Source organism: Serinus canaria, chromosome 10 (genome assembly GCF_022539315.1).
Source record: "Serinus canaria isolate serCan28SL12 chromosome 10, serCan2020, whole genome shotgun sequence".
Lineage (NCBI taxonomy): Eukaryota > Metazoa > Chordata > Aves > Passeriformes > Fringillidae > Serinus > Serinus canaria.
Genome location: NC_066324.1, coordinates 13083597 through 13102285, shown reverse-complemented (window position 1 = coordinate 13102285; position 18689 = coordinate 13083597). Strand labels below are relative to the sequence as shown.

The following is an 18689-nucleotide window of genomic DNA, read 5'->3' as shown; positions in this document are numbered from 1 at the left end:
CTTGACAGTTGTTTATTCTTTCATATGACTGTATAACAGTTCTTTTACTTCTATTAGTAAACTTCTACAAGTATGTAAATACTTGCAGATCAGAGCTTTGCTATGAGTTTAAAGTAGTGAGTTAAGATGTTTGGTGAAACAGTTCTTGCTGTAGTTGTCTGTGTCAAAAACAAACGAGCCACTTGGTTTGCTCTAAAAGCTCCTCTTCCAGTAAGGCTGTTTTTCACCTGGATACCTAATTCCATTTGTGAATAACCATTAATGGAGTAGAAATACATATTTGTTTTCTATAATTAATCTGGATTCTGTCACCGGCAACCTTCAACCTATATTGCCTTTTAGTCAGGAACAAGCACTTCAAATCTACAGCATAATGGCTTGTAGAGGAGATTAGTGCTTTGATGTGAAAAAAAGAGCTGGGAGTGATAATTTAATGGTAAATGCTTGTACTATCACTGTGCACTCACATCCTGTCTGCTGGATCTATTGGTGACAGTCTGTAATTCAAAGTGTTTAAACGGTAGAAGCCACCAAACACTTCACCACACAGTGCTCTGCCATGAAAAGTGAAATAAATGCAGCCCATGGGGAAAAAAATGGCATAGGCAGGAAACTCAAACTGAAAAAGGAGAACAGCCCGGGACCTAAGCAAACTTGTTCCTTCCTGTAGCTGTAAACTTGTCTTCATAGCTTCCCTGATAAAACTGGATTGTGTGTGTGTCTTTAGCATCTCCTCTTCTCGCCTGGGTTGCCATCCTCTGTCCCAGCTCCTGCAGAGAGAGCCATTAACAGCCTGGCCACGCCTGTGCTCCAGCCCCGCTCCCCTGCAGCAGACGGGGCTGAGGGCTGCTTTTCTGAAGGACTGGAGACAGCCTCTGTGCTGACTAAGTGACTCCACTGTGCTAAAACAAGTTTTCTTTCTTCCTCTGATATTTCTTAGGCAGTCAGCTTGGTGCTGTATTTTCTTTTGTTGATCTAGAAAGCAAAAACTGCTTTAGAAGCACATGCAATTCAATACATGGATTTTTCACCAGATACTCAGGGAGTTAATTTCTTTTAAATGAAGAGGCAGGAATCGTGGTAAAGACTTATGTGGCGAGGAGGATTTCAGACTCAGAGCTGGGACAGCATCCTACAATTGAGGAATAGAGAAGACCTCCAACGCCAAACAATTTGGATAGTACAGGGCCTAGTATTGAGGTCCTTTCACAATAAATAGGTAACTCTAGGAGAGAGAACAGAAGGAGTAATAGGCACCTACCTATATATATGATGTGCATTGGTTTTAGACAGGACTTCAAATTTTTCTTAGATTTTGGATATTACATCTATAATCTGAAAACAGCACAGAAAGCATTGCCTGAATTTTACAGTAAATCAACTGTAGACTTAAAAATCTATATCCAACTCCCTTTCTTTTCCTTGGGTTACTCCTGTCTAGCCTTACGTCCGTATCGATTCGTTAATTTCTCGCCCTTGGAACACAATTTTTCCCGGGTAAACAGAAGCCGTGGGCCGGCAGGGGGCGCTGCGGCGGCGCTGCGGGAGCCGGGCCCGCCCCGCGCCGCCGCCTCCGGTCAGCTGGGCCGCGCTTCCGCCCGAGCCGCCGCCGCCATGCGCATCGAGAAATGCTACTTCTGCTCGGGGCCCATCTACCCGGGGCACGGCGTCATGTTCGTGCGCAACGACTGCAAGGTACCGACCGCCAGACCGGCACCGCCCTCCCCGCAGTGCCGGCGGGCCGCTCCCTGGGCCGCCCGGCCTGTGCCGGCGGGCCCCGGCGGGGCTCGGTGTCACCGGCCGCGCCTCACGCGGGGCACTCCCAGCCGGAGCCCCTGTCCCGGGCCGGGGCCGCTGCTGGCTGTCGGCACCGGCCCCTGCCGGGTACGCACGCACCGCCCGGGTGTGTGGGCGGGCGGGAGCCCGAGATGAGCGCAGCTGGTCAGAGCACGGTGCTGGGAACACCGAGCTTGTGTTCAGAGCTTGTGTTCGATCCCTGTACGGCCCATTTGCTTAAGAGCCGGAGTCAGTAATCCTCGTTTTCCGTGGGTCCGTTCTAACTCTGACTATTCTGTCAATCTGCGAAATTCCTGTCTTGCTGATATTCAAATATTAGGACCTGGAGCGATGTAGAAATTTGGCAGGTGCTGTGGCCGTCGGCAGGAGCGGTGGCTGAATGATTTATTTTCACTTTTTAGTAAGAAATAATAAACTTCGCAGAGCAACCCAGAATGCTCACCCTTTAATTTCAGGCTTTGGCTCCAGGTGGCAGCAGGCTGCCTCTGGGCCGTGCGGGTTGCAGAGTGCGCGGGCGGGAGGAGCCGCGGCTGCGGGATCCGCTGTGCCCCCCCGGCTGAGGCTGTCGGAGCGGCACGGCCGCGGCACGCCGGGCTCTGCCCGGGCTGACAGCTCTGTACACACGATATTGTGTATCGCCTCCCAGCCTCTGCGCGCTCCGTGCCGGTGCCGCAGGGCGTCGGAGCCCCGGCGTGCAGCGAAGCTCGCGCACATCGCTTCCTGCCCGGGCCCGGGCGGCAGGAGGGACCGCGGGCTGAGTCCCAGCGCCGGGAGCCGGGCTGGCAGCGCGCTGACACGGGCTGTGTGCGCACCGCGGCCACGAGGGGTGCGCTTAAAAACATCACTTGTGAACACAGCAGCTGTGAAATCACCGTGGCAGGTGTGCTTGAGGTCAGGTGAAAAAACGTGATAGAAGAGTGTAAAAATAAAAAAACCTTTTCGAAGATGATTGCCGTAATTAAAAGTTTTATATTTTCTATTAATTTTTTTTAGAATTTCTAATAAATTTTCGAATTTAGAATTTCTATTAAATTTTTTTAGAATTGACTGTTAGATGGGAAGGAGGATATGGCTATAGAAAACAGGGTTTTTAAAACCTCATGATAACATGTAATTCTCACCGTTTTTAAGTGAAGAGTCTCTAGTATTCCATAGAATGTGTAGAAAAATAGGGGAAAAAAAAGGCCAATTAAAAGGTTTTGTCATATGCTTTAACAGGTTTCAGTAATTTCAGTCCAGGACTTAACTAATGTGCTTAGGACTCCTGCAGGGTAATCTTTGGGGCTTAAGGCTGCATCCCAGGAAACAGACGTTTCTGTGTGCGTGTGTTGCATTCAGTATGAGAGGTGTGAGGATTTTTTTGTTGTTCTCAGGATGGTACTGTATCTAAGAAGTGCTGGCAGCTGTAGAAAATTGTTTATTCATACTACAGGTTTGGCTTTATGGTTATTTTTGCAGATGATAATTCTCAAAACTCAGGTGTATTTTATGTATAATCAGCTTAATTGTAAGTACTTGTGCTTAACCCTGGCAGCTGTGAAATTGACTTTATAATGAAAAAAAATAATATCAGTGCTTGAAATTGTTTTTGTTAATAGCTGTATTTTCTCTAAAAATACTGGCATTTTCATCATAATTAGTAATGAACAATATGGTTAGAGTAACCTCAGTGTTTGATATCACGCTTGCAGTGGGGCACAAATAACATGATTTGACTGAGATTTTTCTTCTTTATCACCCCCTTCGTTAAGATATTTAGATTCTGCAAATCAAAATGCCACAGAAACTTTAAAAAGAAGCGAAATCCCAGAAAGATGAGATGGACTAAAGCATTCCGTAAAGCAGCTGGCAAAGAACTGACAGTGGTAAGAAGCTGAGCTGGTTCCCACTTTACATTAGCAGACTGAAATGGCTCTTCCTGGGGCTGGGCTGGGCTGGGTGCCTTAAAGCATTGCCATTTAATGACATGAGCTGGGGAGAAGAGGGATTGTGGAAGAGACTGTGAGTGTTTCTTGACAGTGAGCTGTTCATTCAGCTTGATTAAAACCTGGATCTTCCACCTTTGGGATGGAAGCCAGTGTATCAGGTGTCTGTTCTGGGAACACGTGGTGGCCCCCAAGTCCAAGGCATTTTTTCCCCACTAATAAACTCTCTACACTCTGTATGTGTGCAATTGGTAGTTGTGTTTCTGCACAAATGATCTGAGTTACCAGGTACCCGAGAAGTCTCTATGTAGACCCTTAAAATAACCTGTGAAATCTCTTCAAAGATTCCAATGTGTAGGAAAAGTCTTTGCATAGATAGGAATGTTTGAAAAACAGCATGGGGCCTCAAATGCAATTTTGAAACAAAGTTGCTTCAGTGGTAAAAGTATTAAACATTCATGTTTGTGGGACAGTCCTTAAATAATTCAAGAATTATTGTGACTTAATTACCTTTTTTTAAACAGAATATTAAAAATTTAGTAAGCATTTTGATACAGTGATTTCCTGCCTTTTGTGGATCTTTCAAGGGAAAGAATGTGGTTTTATTTTTTAATGTGACTCTGAAAAGCCATAGTTAATTAGCATCTTCAGTAATTGTGTTTCTTTTTTTTTTTTTGAGTTGTTTCTGGCTTTGTTGAATTTACCTTTTTGAAAATAGCTGAATTTAAAATTACTCTATACATGTCTAAATAGATGACAATATGTTCCATATTTGAGATATATAATGTATTTTAAGAATAAAGCCAATGTGTAACTCAGCTTTACCACAACAAAATTCAACCTTTGGGCAGGGAGCAGTCCTCAGATAAAACTGATGTAAAGCTAAGTGTGCTTAGCAAAAGAAAAAGGTCAGAAAAGTGTTTTTTCATCTTCAGCTCATGGGAATGAGGGGACATGGCTGGGGGGATGGCAGCTGTCCCAAGTGCCAGAGGTATTGACTGAAATATTTCACAATTTTAAATTAGACTGTTTCCGTAGTCTTAAAATGAAATGGTGTTGGGGGTAGTTTTTAAAAACCATTTCAAAATTACAAGCTGTTGGGTAGAGCTTATTTGTCCTGCAATAAATGCTTTCAAATCTACAGGTTTTCAATTTCACCTTCCACCTGTCTAATCTGCTCTGTATTTCCTATTCCACATTGGTTTTCTCTGTTCCTTTTGTCTTGCTAAATAGAAAATAGCTCAGGGTGATGTTGTGGTAAATAGCTCTCTTCAGACAAATTACCGTGGCTCCTGACACTTTGAGGTCAAACACTCGACTGGATTTCCTTCTCATATTTCTCTCTAATGATTGTTCAAGTGTAGGAACTGAGCTTCTGAAAGGGGGAAAAAGAATCCCATAAAATATTCAGTTCTGTGGGTAACTGCTACAGTAAGAATGTATTGATCTAAAAAAGCTTCTGCATAAGTCTATATTTGCTTTTTCTTGATACAGGATAATTCATTTGAATTTGAAAAACGTAGGAACGAACCAGTGAAGTACCAGAGAGAGTTGTGGAACAAGACTGGTGAGTCATTATAGGGAAAAAAAAATTTTTTGCTTATCATGAATGTGTTTTCAAAAGACTTCTTAGAGTATTGACAGCTTCTAGTGATTGTGTTTGAAATAACTGAAATCATGACCAAATTCTTAGTGTGTGGAGGAGGTTTGAGTTGTAAACAGGTGTGGAGTTTCACTTGACGGTTTTTTTTCAGAAACTGGTTTGAAAATGAGGACCAGAAGTCCTTTATTTTGTCTTCAAAACCCCTTAGTGGTTTTCCAGGTTTTTAAGAGGCTCCCAATGTAAGCCTTTTACATGATGCAGTTGCTGTGTGTGTGCTTATGCCACTTCAGTTTGCTTCATAGAATCAATTGTCAGAATAGGAGGACTGCTTATATTCATGTGAACGAATGCCACAAAGGAGAAGGTGGTAACTTGCATCTTTTTTCAAGTAGGGTCTTTTGCAGTGATGGTTAACTATAGACATTATGTGTAGGCACAAAAGTGGAAGCATCAATAAGTTGTAAAATACAAGTTACCAGAGTTGTTACACAGAACATTCCCTTATCCTGCTCTTGGGAGATGGAATAGTTTCTTCTACATAGTCTGGTATTTAGGTATTATGGAAGTACTGTAAAGAGCTGCTTTACAAAAATAGCATGGATTTTCTGCTGCAGGGATTTAAGCACATTTGAAACAACTTCTGCTTTATTTCAGTGGATGCAATGAAGAGAGTGGAGGAAATAAAGCAAAAACGCCAAGCCAGATTTATTATGAACAGGTGAGAATTATCTGTATGATGGGAACCCCTTGCCTGTGTGTGTTAGACAACTTTTCCAGAAATGGGATAATCCACTTTTAATGAGTAATTTGCTTTGTATATACACAGTCATCCAAGTGATGGGATAAAATACACTGGGTGGGCTCTACCTTGTGTTATTGGCTGTCCAGGGAAATGCAGCTTTTGGATGCTCAAGGATAACAGCTGTGATGTAGTACTTGTTTGTACACAGTCTTAAATTTTAACAAAATTCTGATAGGAGTTGGTACAGTGCTGCATTTTTTGTGGCTTTGTATCCAGTATTTTTTTGATTTAGTTTTCAAATACTTTTTAACCATTATTTCCTCATAATCATAGTTATTTACAGCCTGTACATACCTTTAGCGAGAGATATCATGCATTAAAATGAAAGCCTACATCTCCTCTTTGAAGGTGATTAAATCTAATTTTCCCCTTTCCCAGACTAAAGAAGAGCAAAGAGTTGCAGAAAGCAGAAGACATCAAAGAAGTCAAACAGAATATCCACCTTCTTCGTGCTCCTCATGCAGGTAAGGACTTGATTTACTGGTTTGCCTACGCAGTTTTAGGATGTGTGACTCATTCCACAGGTCAATAATCCTGTACATTTGTCTTAAAATTAATTTGTCTGCTGAATATGGAGAATAATTCTTGCCAGTAAATGTAAGTGGTGTCTTAGTTCTGAATCAAATATCCTTTTTTGTTTATCTAGTCCTGCATTCATCCTTTCTCTTCCTTATTTTGAGTGTTTTAAATTGCACTCAATACCTGGTGCTGCATGAACTGCATGTTTATTATCCAATGCATTTATCTAAGTCTTCCCTTTCAACTGGTTAGTTGAATTCAACAGACTCTACCACTGAATGATGTAAAATACAGCAGTTCAACTTTGCTGCTTGAATTTGTCAGTCACTTTTGTAGAACTTACATGGAAATACTGTTCCTTCAGTGAAGTCACATTTAAAATAAATTATTTACTTTTAAAAACACACTTAATAAAGTAGAGTAATGAAGATAAGTTAAAAACATTTCCATTAGCTCTTGTTTTATAAAAATTACCAGTGATTTTGTTTCTTCATTATATTAATTGGAAGTCTGATGCACAGCACTGTGTGGTCCATGTGTTGGTCAAACCAGCTGCCTTCTTTGTATTCTGCAATTCTGACTGAGCAGAGAGCAGAATAAAATTTAAGTCTTGGATTTTTCTTTTTCCTTGTTTTTCTTTTTGGTCATCTTATTGAGAGTTAGCATTCTTGCTGTCCAGCACAGCATTCAGGAGGGCTTTAATGTTATTTTGAAAACTAGGGGGAAAGGCCATTGATCTTTAATAAGTAATGAATTTCTGTAGTCCTTTGCAAGGTTCTGCCAGGTATTGGCAGCTGTATCAGTTTGTCATAGCAGATGAAAACACTGTTTGATTGCATTTTAGATTTTGCATTAAAACAGCATCAGCTTTTCTGCTAAAATAAGTTTAAGAGGTGATGGAGGTTAGCAGTAAATACCTTTGAACTTGATGGATTTGCTCATAAACAACTCTTCAAGCAATATATTTAGGCTGTTTCACCTGGAATAGACATGTATATTGTTCAAAGAAAAAGAGTTATTTGGGTTTAGAGAAACATGTTGAATTTGATTTGTTCTTTTTGAAGGTACACCAAAACAGCTGGAGGACAAAATGGTGCAGAAGCTACAAGAGGATGTGCCTATGGAAGAAGACTCTTAAAGAGCTTTTATTTGCTATTTATATCTCTTCAGCAGTTAACAGTTCCTTACTGCCTCACCTGACATCATTCAGAAATGTGCTTACAGTTGAAAAAAAGTACATTTTAATGAATAGTGGTCATTTACAATTTGAATTTTTTTTTAAATGAAAAATAGTAGGATAGATACTACTTTGGGCAGTACTTAAAATTCTACAATTTGAGAAAACCTTGTCAGCAGGATGGAGAATGAGGCTTTATTGTTTGAGATACCATGTGGTCCTTGGAAAGGTACACTTTTTCTGGGTATCTTTTCCAAGTTCATGCAAATAATTAAATAATAAAATATGCTGAGCTTTTTAAACTTTGTCTGTTGTTCTTCCATAGTGGTAAAAGCAGATAAAAATCTATTTTAATGATTACAGTATGGGGGAGGATGTATTAATTTTCAACAGTCCAGTGTGGTCCAGACTTATTTTCATTCTTGTCTTGGGGAAAATTTTTCAATTTGAAGAATACAGTGTTTGTTTTATCTCCTTTTTAAATCAGTCACTCCAGGATTCCATTGCAGTTGACACCTGGCAAAGCTAAGCTGATGCAGGACATAGGTTTGGAAAATAGTAATGGTGATATCACCTAGCCCGGAGTTTGCCCTGCTATCATCCTCACCCACCAAAATTCAAATCTAATGTCTAATCAGGCAAATGGAAATGCTCAATAAATCACACTTGAGACTGTTTTTACCTGACTTTTTACCTGCTTGCAGCACCTCGTGAGAAGGTGCCCTTGTCATTTTTTTTTTTAATTTAATTGCTGTGGTGTCCTGTTCTCTTGTCTGTCAACTGGAGCACAAGGTGAGGGGGGAAGTGCTGCAGCTGAACGACATGGGGCTGGTGGTCATTCTGCACATCTCTGCAGAACCCACTGCATGCAGAGACCTTCATGGGGAGCTGCTGAGCTGCAGAGGAGTGATGGTTTTCTTTTAGGAGGCTCACTGTCCAACCACATTTCTAATAGAAATTGCTATTCTTCAAGACATTTTGGTGAAGATCTATTTTCTTTGCTTGCTTAAGATAAAATTTTCTTTAGATTTTGCATTTTGTTTACAAGACTTACAGAAAAAATGTCCAACTGAGCAGTATCCTGGTGGTCATGGATAAACACTGCCAAACAGGAGGAAGGAAATGCATTCCTCTCCACGTGAACAGCCCTGGATCGGACAGTGGCTTGCCAGAGAAGTTTGGGGATAGGCAAATAGGAAGCCCTCATCTGCCTCCTGTGTGTGGGACTGAGGTGTGCCCAGTCCCTGGGAAGGCAGGAGCTGCCCCTGTTCCCCCAGAGCAAGCTGGAGAGAGAGGGCATTTTATGAGCAGCACATTGTTATTCAGGAGAAATCCTGGTTTTGTGTCATACATCCAAATCACCAGTCCTGTCTGCACCGAGATCCAGTAGGAGCAGAGCACAGGGTGCCTATGAGAACAGAATTACAAGACAAATGGTGATGATGGTGTGTGAATATTTAATCAGAAGAATTATTTATGAATAACTGGTAGTGCTAAATTCCATTATACTGTCGGTCTTCTTGGCATTTACCAGGTCTAACAAACGATTGCTGTTTTGTGTTTGTACCTTATGCAGTCAGGAGCCTTTCTTCAAAACAAGCTGATAGGCTCGATCAGAACAAATGTGATAGTCAAAACCAATTTTTAACAAATGCTTTTAAGTTTCAGTTGCTGTCATCTTTTCTTACAAAACAAAACCAGATGTATAGTTGTTTTCTTTCTTTTTTCAGACTACAGAAGTTGGAAATGTGTATTTTAGTAGTGATTTACTAAGTGTCTTTTCCTCTTATTTCCTGTTTTCCATATTTAGTCCATCTCTCAGTGATTTTGAGTTAACACTAGTTTTTGACGCTGACACTGACATGACACTGACATGAGGAGGTCAGCCTCATGCTAACACGTTTTGGCTGCTCCCTCAGTTCCTTGTGCCCAGAGCCCTGAGCAGGGGTTCCAGCCCTGCCCTGAGTCCTCAGAGTGCCCTTTATGTCCCTCAGCAGGTGGCCCTGCGGTTTCGGTGTGTGACCGTCCCTGTCCCTGTCCCAGCCCGGCTGCTCGGGCAGGTGTGTGGGGAGCGCTCAGGGCTGCGGAGCCGCGGCCCGCTCCGAGCGTGGGTTCTGGGCGGTGCCGAGCTCTTGAGGGAGGAGTGCGGTGCCAATGCCTGCGCTTTGAGATGTGACTCGGCCGTGGCCCCGCACAGGCGGAGGAGCCGCCATGGGGCAGCCCGGGCCGTCCCCCTGTCCCGCACAGGCGGAGGTGCCGCCATGGGGCAGCCCGGGCCCCCTGTCCCGCACAGACGGAGGAGCCGCCATGGGGCAGCCCGGGCCCCCTGTCCCGCACAGACGGAGGAGCCGCCATGGGGCAGCCCGGGCCCCCTGTCCCGCACAGACGGAGGAGCCGCCATGGGCAGCCCGGGCCCCGGGTCCCACACAGGCGGAGGAGCTGCCATGGGGCAGGCCGGGCCGGCCCCGGCAGGCGGGCAGGGTGCGGCTGAGCCGAAAGCCCTCATGGATGCCCCTGAACAGGCCCCTGCCTCACGGGGGCTCGGGCACTCTCTGCAGGCCTGGCCTTCTCCACATCTTCATGCAGAGTTAGGCCTGGAGATACTTTTGGATTTTTGCTTTTGGTCAGGGGTTGGGTTTGCAATCCGTCCTTCTCACTTTGGTTGTCTGTGGAGGTTTTCTGCTCAAAGTTTGATCCCGAGGGAGTGACCGGGAGAATGGCGGGTGATGGTGGGGCTTTGGTTTTGCTTGTCTGTTTGGCTTTTGAGAAAAATTTGCAAATTCATTCTTTTAGTCTTTACTTTCAGTCTTTCCTTTACAAGTGCTAATACAGTGTGGAAAAAGTGTAAAACACAGCTTTCTATTTAATAAAATTGTGCTGAGCTGATGCAGACTTTCTTCATAGGAAATTGAGCTTTCCCATAGTCCAGAGATTTTTTAGTCAGAGATTTTCCCGAGATATTCTTGCTTCAGAGTAACAGCACAGTGGAGCCTAGTACCTGTCTGTGTATGTCACAAAGAACCTTAAATCAGTTCCTTATGTTGACGTGGCCATAGGTGTCCATGGCTGGAAAAGCAATAGACAGCTGCTAATAGGTCCAAAGGCTTATATCCCAGGAGATATTTCAACCTTCAGGCTGTTCAATTCCTCAATTACTGTTCTGGCCTCAAAAATTCAATCTCCTTTACCAGCCTAACTTATTTATGGGTTGCACTGAATTGTGACCAGAGAGAGCAGAAAGCTGAAATAAATCAAGCACTGATAAAATTGTTTAAGCCTTCTTGATGGCTGTCTATTTTTAGATCTCAATTTAAAGAGACCATATGGAGAGAAATTTATTTTGTTTTATTCATGTTGAACAAGCAGCATTACTTGAGATTGGTTAGGAACAGGGAGGAATGAGGATTTGTGGAGGTAGCTGTGTTGGAAGACATTCTTTGCTGGTTTTGGGTTTGTATGTTGTTCTCCTCCCTCTTCTTCCTATCCTTAGATTTTTCATGTTATATTTTGTTTGGTGAAGTCACTCTTGCTACTTAAACAGCTGTTTTTTCACCTTTAAAAAGCATTTGGATAACATTTTGTCTTACACATATGTATGGCAGTAAAGGTATATTCTGAGTAAGGGGGGATGTCAGCTCTAGCCCTACAAACAGTGAGATTTATTAGTGACATTATTTCAGTGCGGGAAACAGACTCATGAATGGAAATGTATGTGTTATTTATAAGGCAACAATGCTGGGCATCCACAAATGATCACTGGGAATCAAGGCAGACATCTCTGCATAACTGAAAAAAATCTTGTTTGCAGATATTTGAGCTGTTTTCTGTAGGCTCTCTCTGCACTAAACTTGCAAATTAAGAGAATTACTTTGGTAATCAACTTGACTGAAGTGATTCCTGAGTGGAGAATTTGAAAGATTTCTTATTACTTGATAAAATGAGAAGCTGCCAGAGATTCTCCCTTGTGTTGAGGTGAGGTTGGTTACAGTGTCTCTGTTTACACAAGCTCCTGCAGAAGGAAGTGTTTTCATTCAGCTCACTGCAGAAATTGACGCTGCAGAAATTGACGCTGCAGAAATTGACGCTGCAGAAATTGACTCTGCAGAGCTGCTTGGGATGAGCAGTGAAATAACCAAATGGTTTTCTCTCATTACCTGCTATTCCCACCGCTGAGCGAATTGAGATTGCATTTCAAATCCCTGCGTTTCCCAGCTTTTTGTACTCCCTGACACAAAACTTGGGGACAGAGTGGTGGTACAGGCCATACAGGTTTAGCTTGAAACATGAAGGTGGGACTGAACCCAGCAGTCTTCAGGCCTGGATGTACAGACAGCTTTTTCTTCTAACAAGCCAAACAAACTGTTGATGGGTTTGGAAGTCAGGAAGAGCCAGCCAGGCTGCTCCCCCGGGCTGCTCCTGCCTCCTCTGTTTAGTTAGTTGTGCTGGGCACAGATGGAAAGTTATTCAAGGTTAATTTGATTAGCTGTACCCAGCTTCTGGGGATTTCTGAGGAAAATATATATATGTTTTTTGAAATAGAAGATACAGATATCATAATGTGATCTTAATTTGTGGGTGATATTTAGAAAGAAACAGTATTTAACCTTGAGCTAGGACTACATTTAGAATGTTCTATGCACAAAGCATACTTTAATCCAGATTTCTTTAGGGCATGGCCTTGCTGCTGCTTGGGATGCCTCATACAATTTATCCCCAGGATATCTGGGGAATACTGTGATGTTGCATTTAAAGAACTTTTCCTTTTTCTCCATGGATAGCATTGATTTGGGAGAAGATTGTGTGCCAGACTTTGTCACTGATGCTGTCAGAAGCTGTGATACCAAGGTGACAGGAAGCATTCTTCACTATTCACAGCTGTCGTGGATTCAATTGTTTTGAAGAGGAAGGAGATGGCTTTCTGAAAATTGCTTTCACTGGCTCTTGAAGAATTTCTACAGCAGATATGCAGAATTCAAGTTCTGCTTCAAAAGATCCAGCTGTGAACACAGGAGGCATTCTTAGGTCAAACTAAAGGTGGTTAGCAGGATAAAGAGCTGTAGTTCTCCAGCAACAAATTTATCTGCTTCTTGTGTTGGTAGAAAAAGGAATTAACAATATTACAAGCTTTTCTAGTGGTTGTTATAGTCTGCACACAGTTCAGTTTATTTTCTTATTTTATCATATATAATGATCTACTTGAACCTGGTCACATGAGGAGCAGGCACTCTCCCATTCCAAAGAAATGCCAACTTCTGTTAAACAACTTCTGCCAGACCGTGTCGATTTTTTGGCAGTCATTTAAATCTGTTTCATTACCTGAGTTTCGTCTGCTTGTCCAAAGCTTTAATAGTTTTTGACTTTTCAGGACAATCCCGTTAACTCCAGTTCTGGTAATATTTAAAGCCTTTAGACTGAAAACAGAGAAACTTTTATGCTGGTTTGTATCCACTGAAACTTGTAGTACCTGTGATGGCCAGTATAGCAGAGTGTTCAGAGAAGAATCACAAAACATCATCTGGGTGCCCTTTTCCATGGTTTATTTTCCTAAACTCAGTCATTAGTTTAGGGATTTCTTTGGAAATTTCTGGTGAACCAGTCTTTTATGACTGTATCAAGCCTAAATTTGAACCCCTCTGTACTTTCTCAGTGATCCTGTGATGAATACTTCACACTTCTGATTATTGTGAGAAAGAACTTCTTTGTGATTTGCATTTTACACTGTTGGTTTTCTGTTGTTCTGGTATTGTGGGAAGCTGAATTACTAATTCTCTTTGCAGTGTTGTGAACCTCTAGTTAGCTGTTTTCTAAACCAAAGGGTCCTGATCTCTTACCCTGTTCTATAGAAAGGCCTCTGAGCATCTCTGTTGCTCCTTATGTCTGTTCTTTTCTGGTTTGTGGGATGAAACGATGACAAATTCCTGCAATATTCAGTATATAGATGGGTGTACCCTTTATGTCTGCACTGTTTCTCCTTTGTTCTTTGTTTTTTTTGTAACTGTGCTTTTCAATATCCCCAGCTTTTTCCTGCATGCTTTGTAGAAAGAAAATAACCTTCACTGTTCACATTTATTTAGATTTAGAATTTGCCAGTTCATTCTCTGTGTTTTCTCTTTCAAAATCTTTAGTGAACAGACAAGTCCATGACTACCTGAATGCATCATGATTAGGACTGTGCTTTTAAGAGAAGTGAGATAGACAGCATTATAAAAAAGATAAACACAAAAAATACAACAAATAAACCTGCAGGAATTAAATTCTGTCAAAACAGATCTCAACAGATGGGCATCAGCTGCTCTTAGTAAGCAGAGAAAATCACCTTGAATGTTCTTCATTCTTGAGAACTGTGACTTGGAAGTGAGTGGTGCCATTGTCTTAAATGTTTAAACATAGTTGATTGTAGATGCAGGGAAGTGTGTGCTGGTATGGAGTTTTATGAATCATTTACCTTTGTAGGAGTACATTCTGACATCCTAAATGCAATGTGCCATTTCCCTTCCCACACATTACATGCAATAGCTAAGTGGTGAGTAGACAGCTACAAGTCAGCAGATCTGAGTTTTATTCCTGGTTCTGTTTCCCTTGGTAATTCTACTCAAGTTGTTCAGCTTTTCTGAGTCCTCTCTAAAATGGTCTACCTGAATCATGAGGAGTATGTTCTGTCTCTTCCAACTTTTCCATGCATGGTAAGGCACTGAAGTGAGACTTACTGCAGTAATAATTGTTATCTTAGATTTCTATGGGACATTTTTAATGTAATTTTAATCTTACTTTTCCAGCTCTGAAACAGAGTTCCTTTCAAATGGAGTTCCTTTCATTCATCCTTTCTATCACTTATTTTGGATAGGTTTCTGTCACTGACTAAGGCCTGTAGGGCCAGGTTCAGTCATGAGACAGTTTTCTGGTAGCTCTGGAAGTCAGAGGGAATTGTTCCTGAGTGTGCCCAGCAGAAATCAGTATGATACCAGTCTGACTTGGTGCCATTCAGTAGTGACTGACTCAGTCGGTCTGACCCCAAACACCTGACTGGGAATAAAGCAGCTCCATGCAAATAAGAAGTTGTCTGTTGTTTTACCAGGAGATTGCCAAGGGTGTTGGACGCCTTACTTATTTCTCCTTCTTTTGCTGAAGTTAAATAGCTGGTAATTCTTTAGTTCTTAAATCTAGTAACACTTTGTAGCTGTGATTTTTCTCTGAAGCCATGTTTGAGAAACTCTCTCTGCTTATGTAATTTGGATATCCTAACAGAGCTGTTTAAGTCTAGCAAGCAACCAAATTTAGGACTGGAAACTTTATATTTTTTATCACTAGGGACAGAGGACAAAAGAGCTGAAATGTTCCCAAGCTATTCACTGAGGATATAGCACAGGTACTTTGTGATTACAAGCTTGCAGATTTTATGATTTGTAGGATGAAACATAATCTGTTATTTTAAAATGTAAATTAAAACTTTTTTCCTTAGCCCTCAAGCTTATGAAGAATGTATCTCAGCCAAATATAAATGCCTGAAAGAAGTGATGTCTCATTTGGTCTGCAGACAAGCAAAACAGGTAAGAAGACTTTCACTACTCTAAACCCATTTTTAATTCTGAAACTTGAGTTAATCAAAATCAGAACTGTCAGCTCTTCACCTTGTTGATCACAGCACCATTTGATTTCATCTTACTGTTGGAAAATCACTCTTACTACCTGACAACCTTAGAGGTTTTGATATTAATTTGTTGCTGATCAAAACCATTTTTTGCATATTAAAATTTCAGAGAAAGAAAAATTCAGTATTCAAATTAAAAAAAATATGGATTGCAATACTATCTCATGTACTTTCATTAAAAATTCTTAAAATTCCTCATTTTCTCACTTGTTTTAATGAAAGAAGGCCCTGTTAATTGGTGTCAGAACACAGTGGAAAATTATGAGGGAGATTAAAATCCTTGGCTCAAATCAGATTTGTATGACCTGTGTTTTAGGAACTTTATTTGCTTGAGCCATTGCAGCCTGAAAGAAACAAGTATCTTTCTTGAAAACTTGATGATGAGATCCCACATAATCAGTAACCTAGGGCATACTCCTACGGATGGAGGAAGTGCAGTCAGAAAAGCTTTCCTTGGATGATAAAAACTTGAAATGAGTCTCAACACCGAGTCATTAGCATTCAAAGCCCTATCCAGTCACAGAAATGTCTTTTTGCTCTTTCCCCCCTCAGAGCTATATTTATTAGGAGGTAAGAATGTGACACAGAAGCCAGAACCTGAAGGTGTTAAGTGTGCTGTGATTCAGCTGCCTGGCAAAAGATCTTACTTTGGCAGTCCCCAGACTGGTCTTGTGAATTATTCCTCAGGGAGGGAGATTTCTTTCCAGAACTGTCCTCCTTTGGTGTGACCATCTGCCTCTATATAGTCATTTGGGCAAAAATAGATATTACAAACAGAAAATTGCTCTGCTGCCAGATTAGCTGCAGAATACACATTGATGCTTTACTCACTCAGGGGGATTTAGTGCCTGGGCTCTTTGCTAGGGATAAAACACTGTATCATATTTTCCCTTCCTGTCGGTGTTGGATTAAAAACGAAATCCTGCTCATTTTACTTTCAGAAGTAGTCCCAAAGGATTTTGTTAGGATTAATTGCATATGAAAAGCAAGTAGGATTTGGCATTCTGTGTACATTCAAAATGAAACAGAGGTAAACATTATCAAAAGTTTTAACTTACTGATGTTATTTCAGCTTGTTTTATGATCTGAATATTTTCTGCTGAATACTTCAAGATGCTCATGGAACTTCAGAAAAGTCACATCTCTGAAAGGGAGAGGGAAGGAATCTGTGTGTGTAGGACCTCAACTCAATGAAGACTTGAAATAGCTACTCAGGTCCTTCTCCCTTCCTAAAGGGAGATTGTTGCATGTACGTAGGTTGTTGAACTTGGGACTTAACAAGGAGCTCTACTCTTTTTTTTAACACACGGGCATTTTTTTTCTGTATCTTTTCCTGTGTAATATTCTAAGGCTTCTGCTGGGCAGAGGATGCAAAACACCTTTGTGATACATTGGGAATAATGCCCTGAAAAATCCTTTTGTTTTATAGATTTGGAGTTTGCAGAAAAAATTTTAGTTCCGTAGGTAGCGTGGGTGGATGTAGGGATGAAAAACTCCAGAAAGTAAAAGTCAATACCTGATAAACTTGGAAAGTTACAGCATCAGCTGTTCCAGATTGTTTTTTGGGATGAGGAAGTGGAAGAGATTCTATCAAAACAGACCTAAACAATTTTTTAACCCTCTAATCTTTTGTAATCTGTTCTGTCTGGGTCTTCTGTGAGATTATTTCACCTGCCTCAGTCTTTGACCTTTTTGATGTTACCCTAATTTGTAGTTAAGGGTTGATTTTTTTTAATGTTGTGTGGAATCTGTTTCAATTACTTGGTCTCATGCAATTAAACTGAGTACAGTACTCTAGAAGAATCTTTTGGGGAAGATTGTCTTTCCTAGGGAGGGAATGGAGGGAGTTTGGATGTCCAGGTGCCTTGGGAGCACACATGGGCTGGGAGATAATTTAAAAGACAATGTAGTTTTCCCAAATCCTACAGAGTGCATGGCCCTGAAGTACCTTAGGGATACCATCAGTTTTCAGAAAATAATTTCAAGATCCAGAAGATCAGCTGTGATCTTGGATGGAACTAGTGGGCCTGTGTGAAGGAGTTGGGAGGAAATGCTGTTCGATACCTTTAGCTGCAGGGTTTCTGTGTAATGTTCTGGTTCCTTGTTGCTGTTATTTTTCTGTTTTAAAATTAAGGCCAAATATTTCATAGGGGTAACATCCAGTCTGTCTTGAATGAGTTGTGCCTTGGTCTAGAAAGAAGCAAACTGCATCTGAGGCCATCCCTCATTCAAAGGAGACTTTGTCTACAACAGCTTTTATGCAAGTTGTGTAACAGCTTGAGCAACAGCTTTCAATAAATAAGAAATTTCCCTTGTATGTTCTGCTGCCCTGCAGCTCTTTGCTCCATCCATCAGCACTGTCCTCCATAGTTTTCCCAGCAGAAAAACTGCTCTCTCTTTGCATGGTGGAGTCTGATCCTTGCCTAGTCCATAGGTGCTGTTGTGATAAACACTATTGGGAAAGAGTAATATGGGATCAATGCTTCAGCTGCATTTTGAAAGCTCCCTGCTAAGTAAGTTTAAGTGAACTTCAAGTCCACGGTTCTTGGCCAGAATCTTTTGTTCCAAAGAAACATACTCACTTCCTGAATAAACTAAAATGACATAATGTGGCTTTCCCTTGGGACAAGGGTACAGTGCTCTACTTGTCTGTGTCTCTATATTTGCCATCTTTTTCAGTTACCTCATGTGTAGCCCAGAGGTTTTATGGGAGCATTGGTAATAAATCCTAGATGATAATTTACTGCTGTTGCATCATCTGGGTTGATTCGGTGTCACTCTCAGATGGTGACAGACAGCAGAGCAAGCGCCAGAGCTGGATGAGATATAATCACTGTGATATTCTTTGTCTCTAATTCCAGGCAGAGAGGAGACCTTATAAATGGTTTAAATGCTGAAATACATAATGTGTTTTTAGTGTTTTCTATGGGAATCCCTCACATTGTGTTCAGGTACTTGTCCATTATGTGGTATATTGGTTGATTATCAACAAATTCAAGAACCAAAGGCATAATTTCATGTAGGTTGATATGAAGGAGGCACAGTGTTTGTGATATGCTGATATTTTAAACACTTTTGGGTTAACAAACTCATAAAAGGGGAAGAAATCTTGATATAGTTTCTCAAATTAATTTTTGAGCTTTTTTTTTGAGTTATCCTAATTTGATCTCAGAAGTTCCCTAGTCTTTTGTTTCAGCCTGTCTTCTCGGGATATTGAC

At 41.3% G+C, this 18689-nt stretch overlaps 1 protein-coding gene and 1 long non-coding RNA gene across 3 annotated transcripts in view; both read left to right on the top strand.

The window, feature by feature from the left end:
* The first annotated feature begins 1540 nt into the window (after positions 1 to 1540).
* On the top strand, positions 1541 to 8125 carry RSL24D1 (ribosomal L24 domain containing 1). Its single transcript, XM_009089902.4, has 6 exons — positions 1541 to 1695; positions 3549 to 3662; positions 5217 to 5289; positions 5980 to 6043; positions 6506 to 6591; positions 7711 to 8125. Exons 1-6 carry the CDS (start codon positions 1615 to 1617, stop codon positions 7782 to 7784), a joined length of 492 nt encoding a protein of 163 aa, XP_009088150.1. The 5' UTR covers positions 1541 to 1614; the 3' UTR covers positions 7785 to 8125.
* Positions 8126 to 15280: 7155 nt separating this feature from the next.
* LOC115484174 (uncharacterized) overlaps positions 15281 to 18689 on the top strand; it is a 102510-nt gene continuing 99101 nt past the window's right edge. The window contains exon 1 of one of the 2 annotated variants that reach the window (XR_003944906.2): positions 15281 to 15370. This is a non-coding gene — a long non-coding RNA (uncharacterized LOC115484174). Of the gene's footprint in view, positions 15371 to 16581; positions 16721 to 18689 lie in introns of those variants that run through there. The other variant, XR_007778459.1, reaches the window with a different exon arrangement.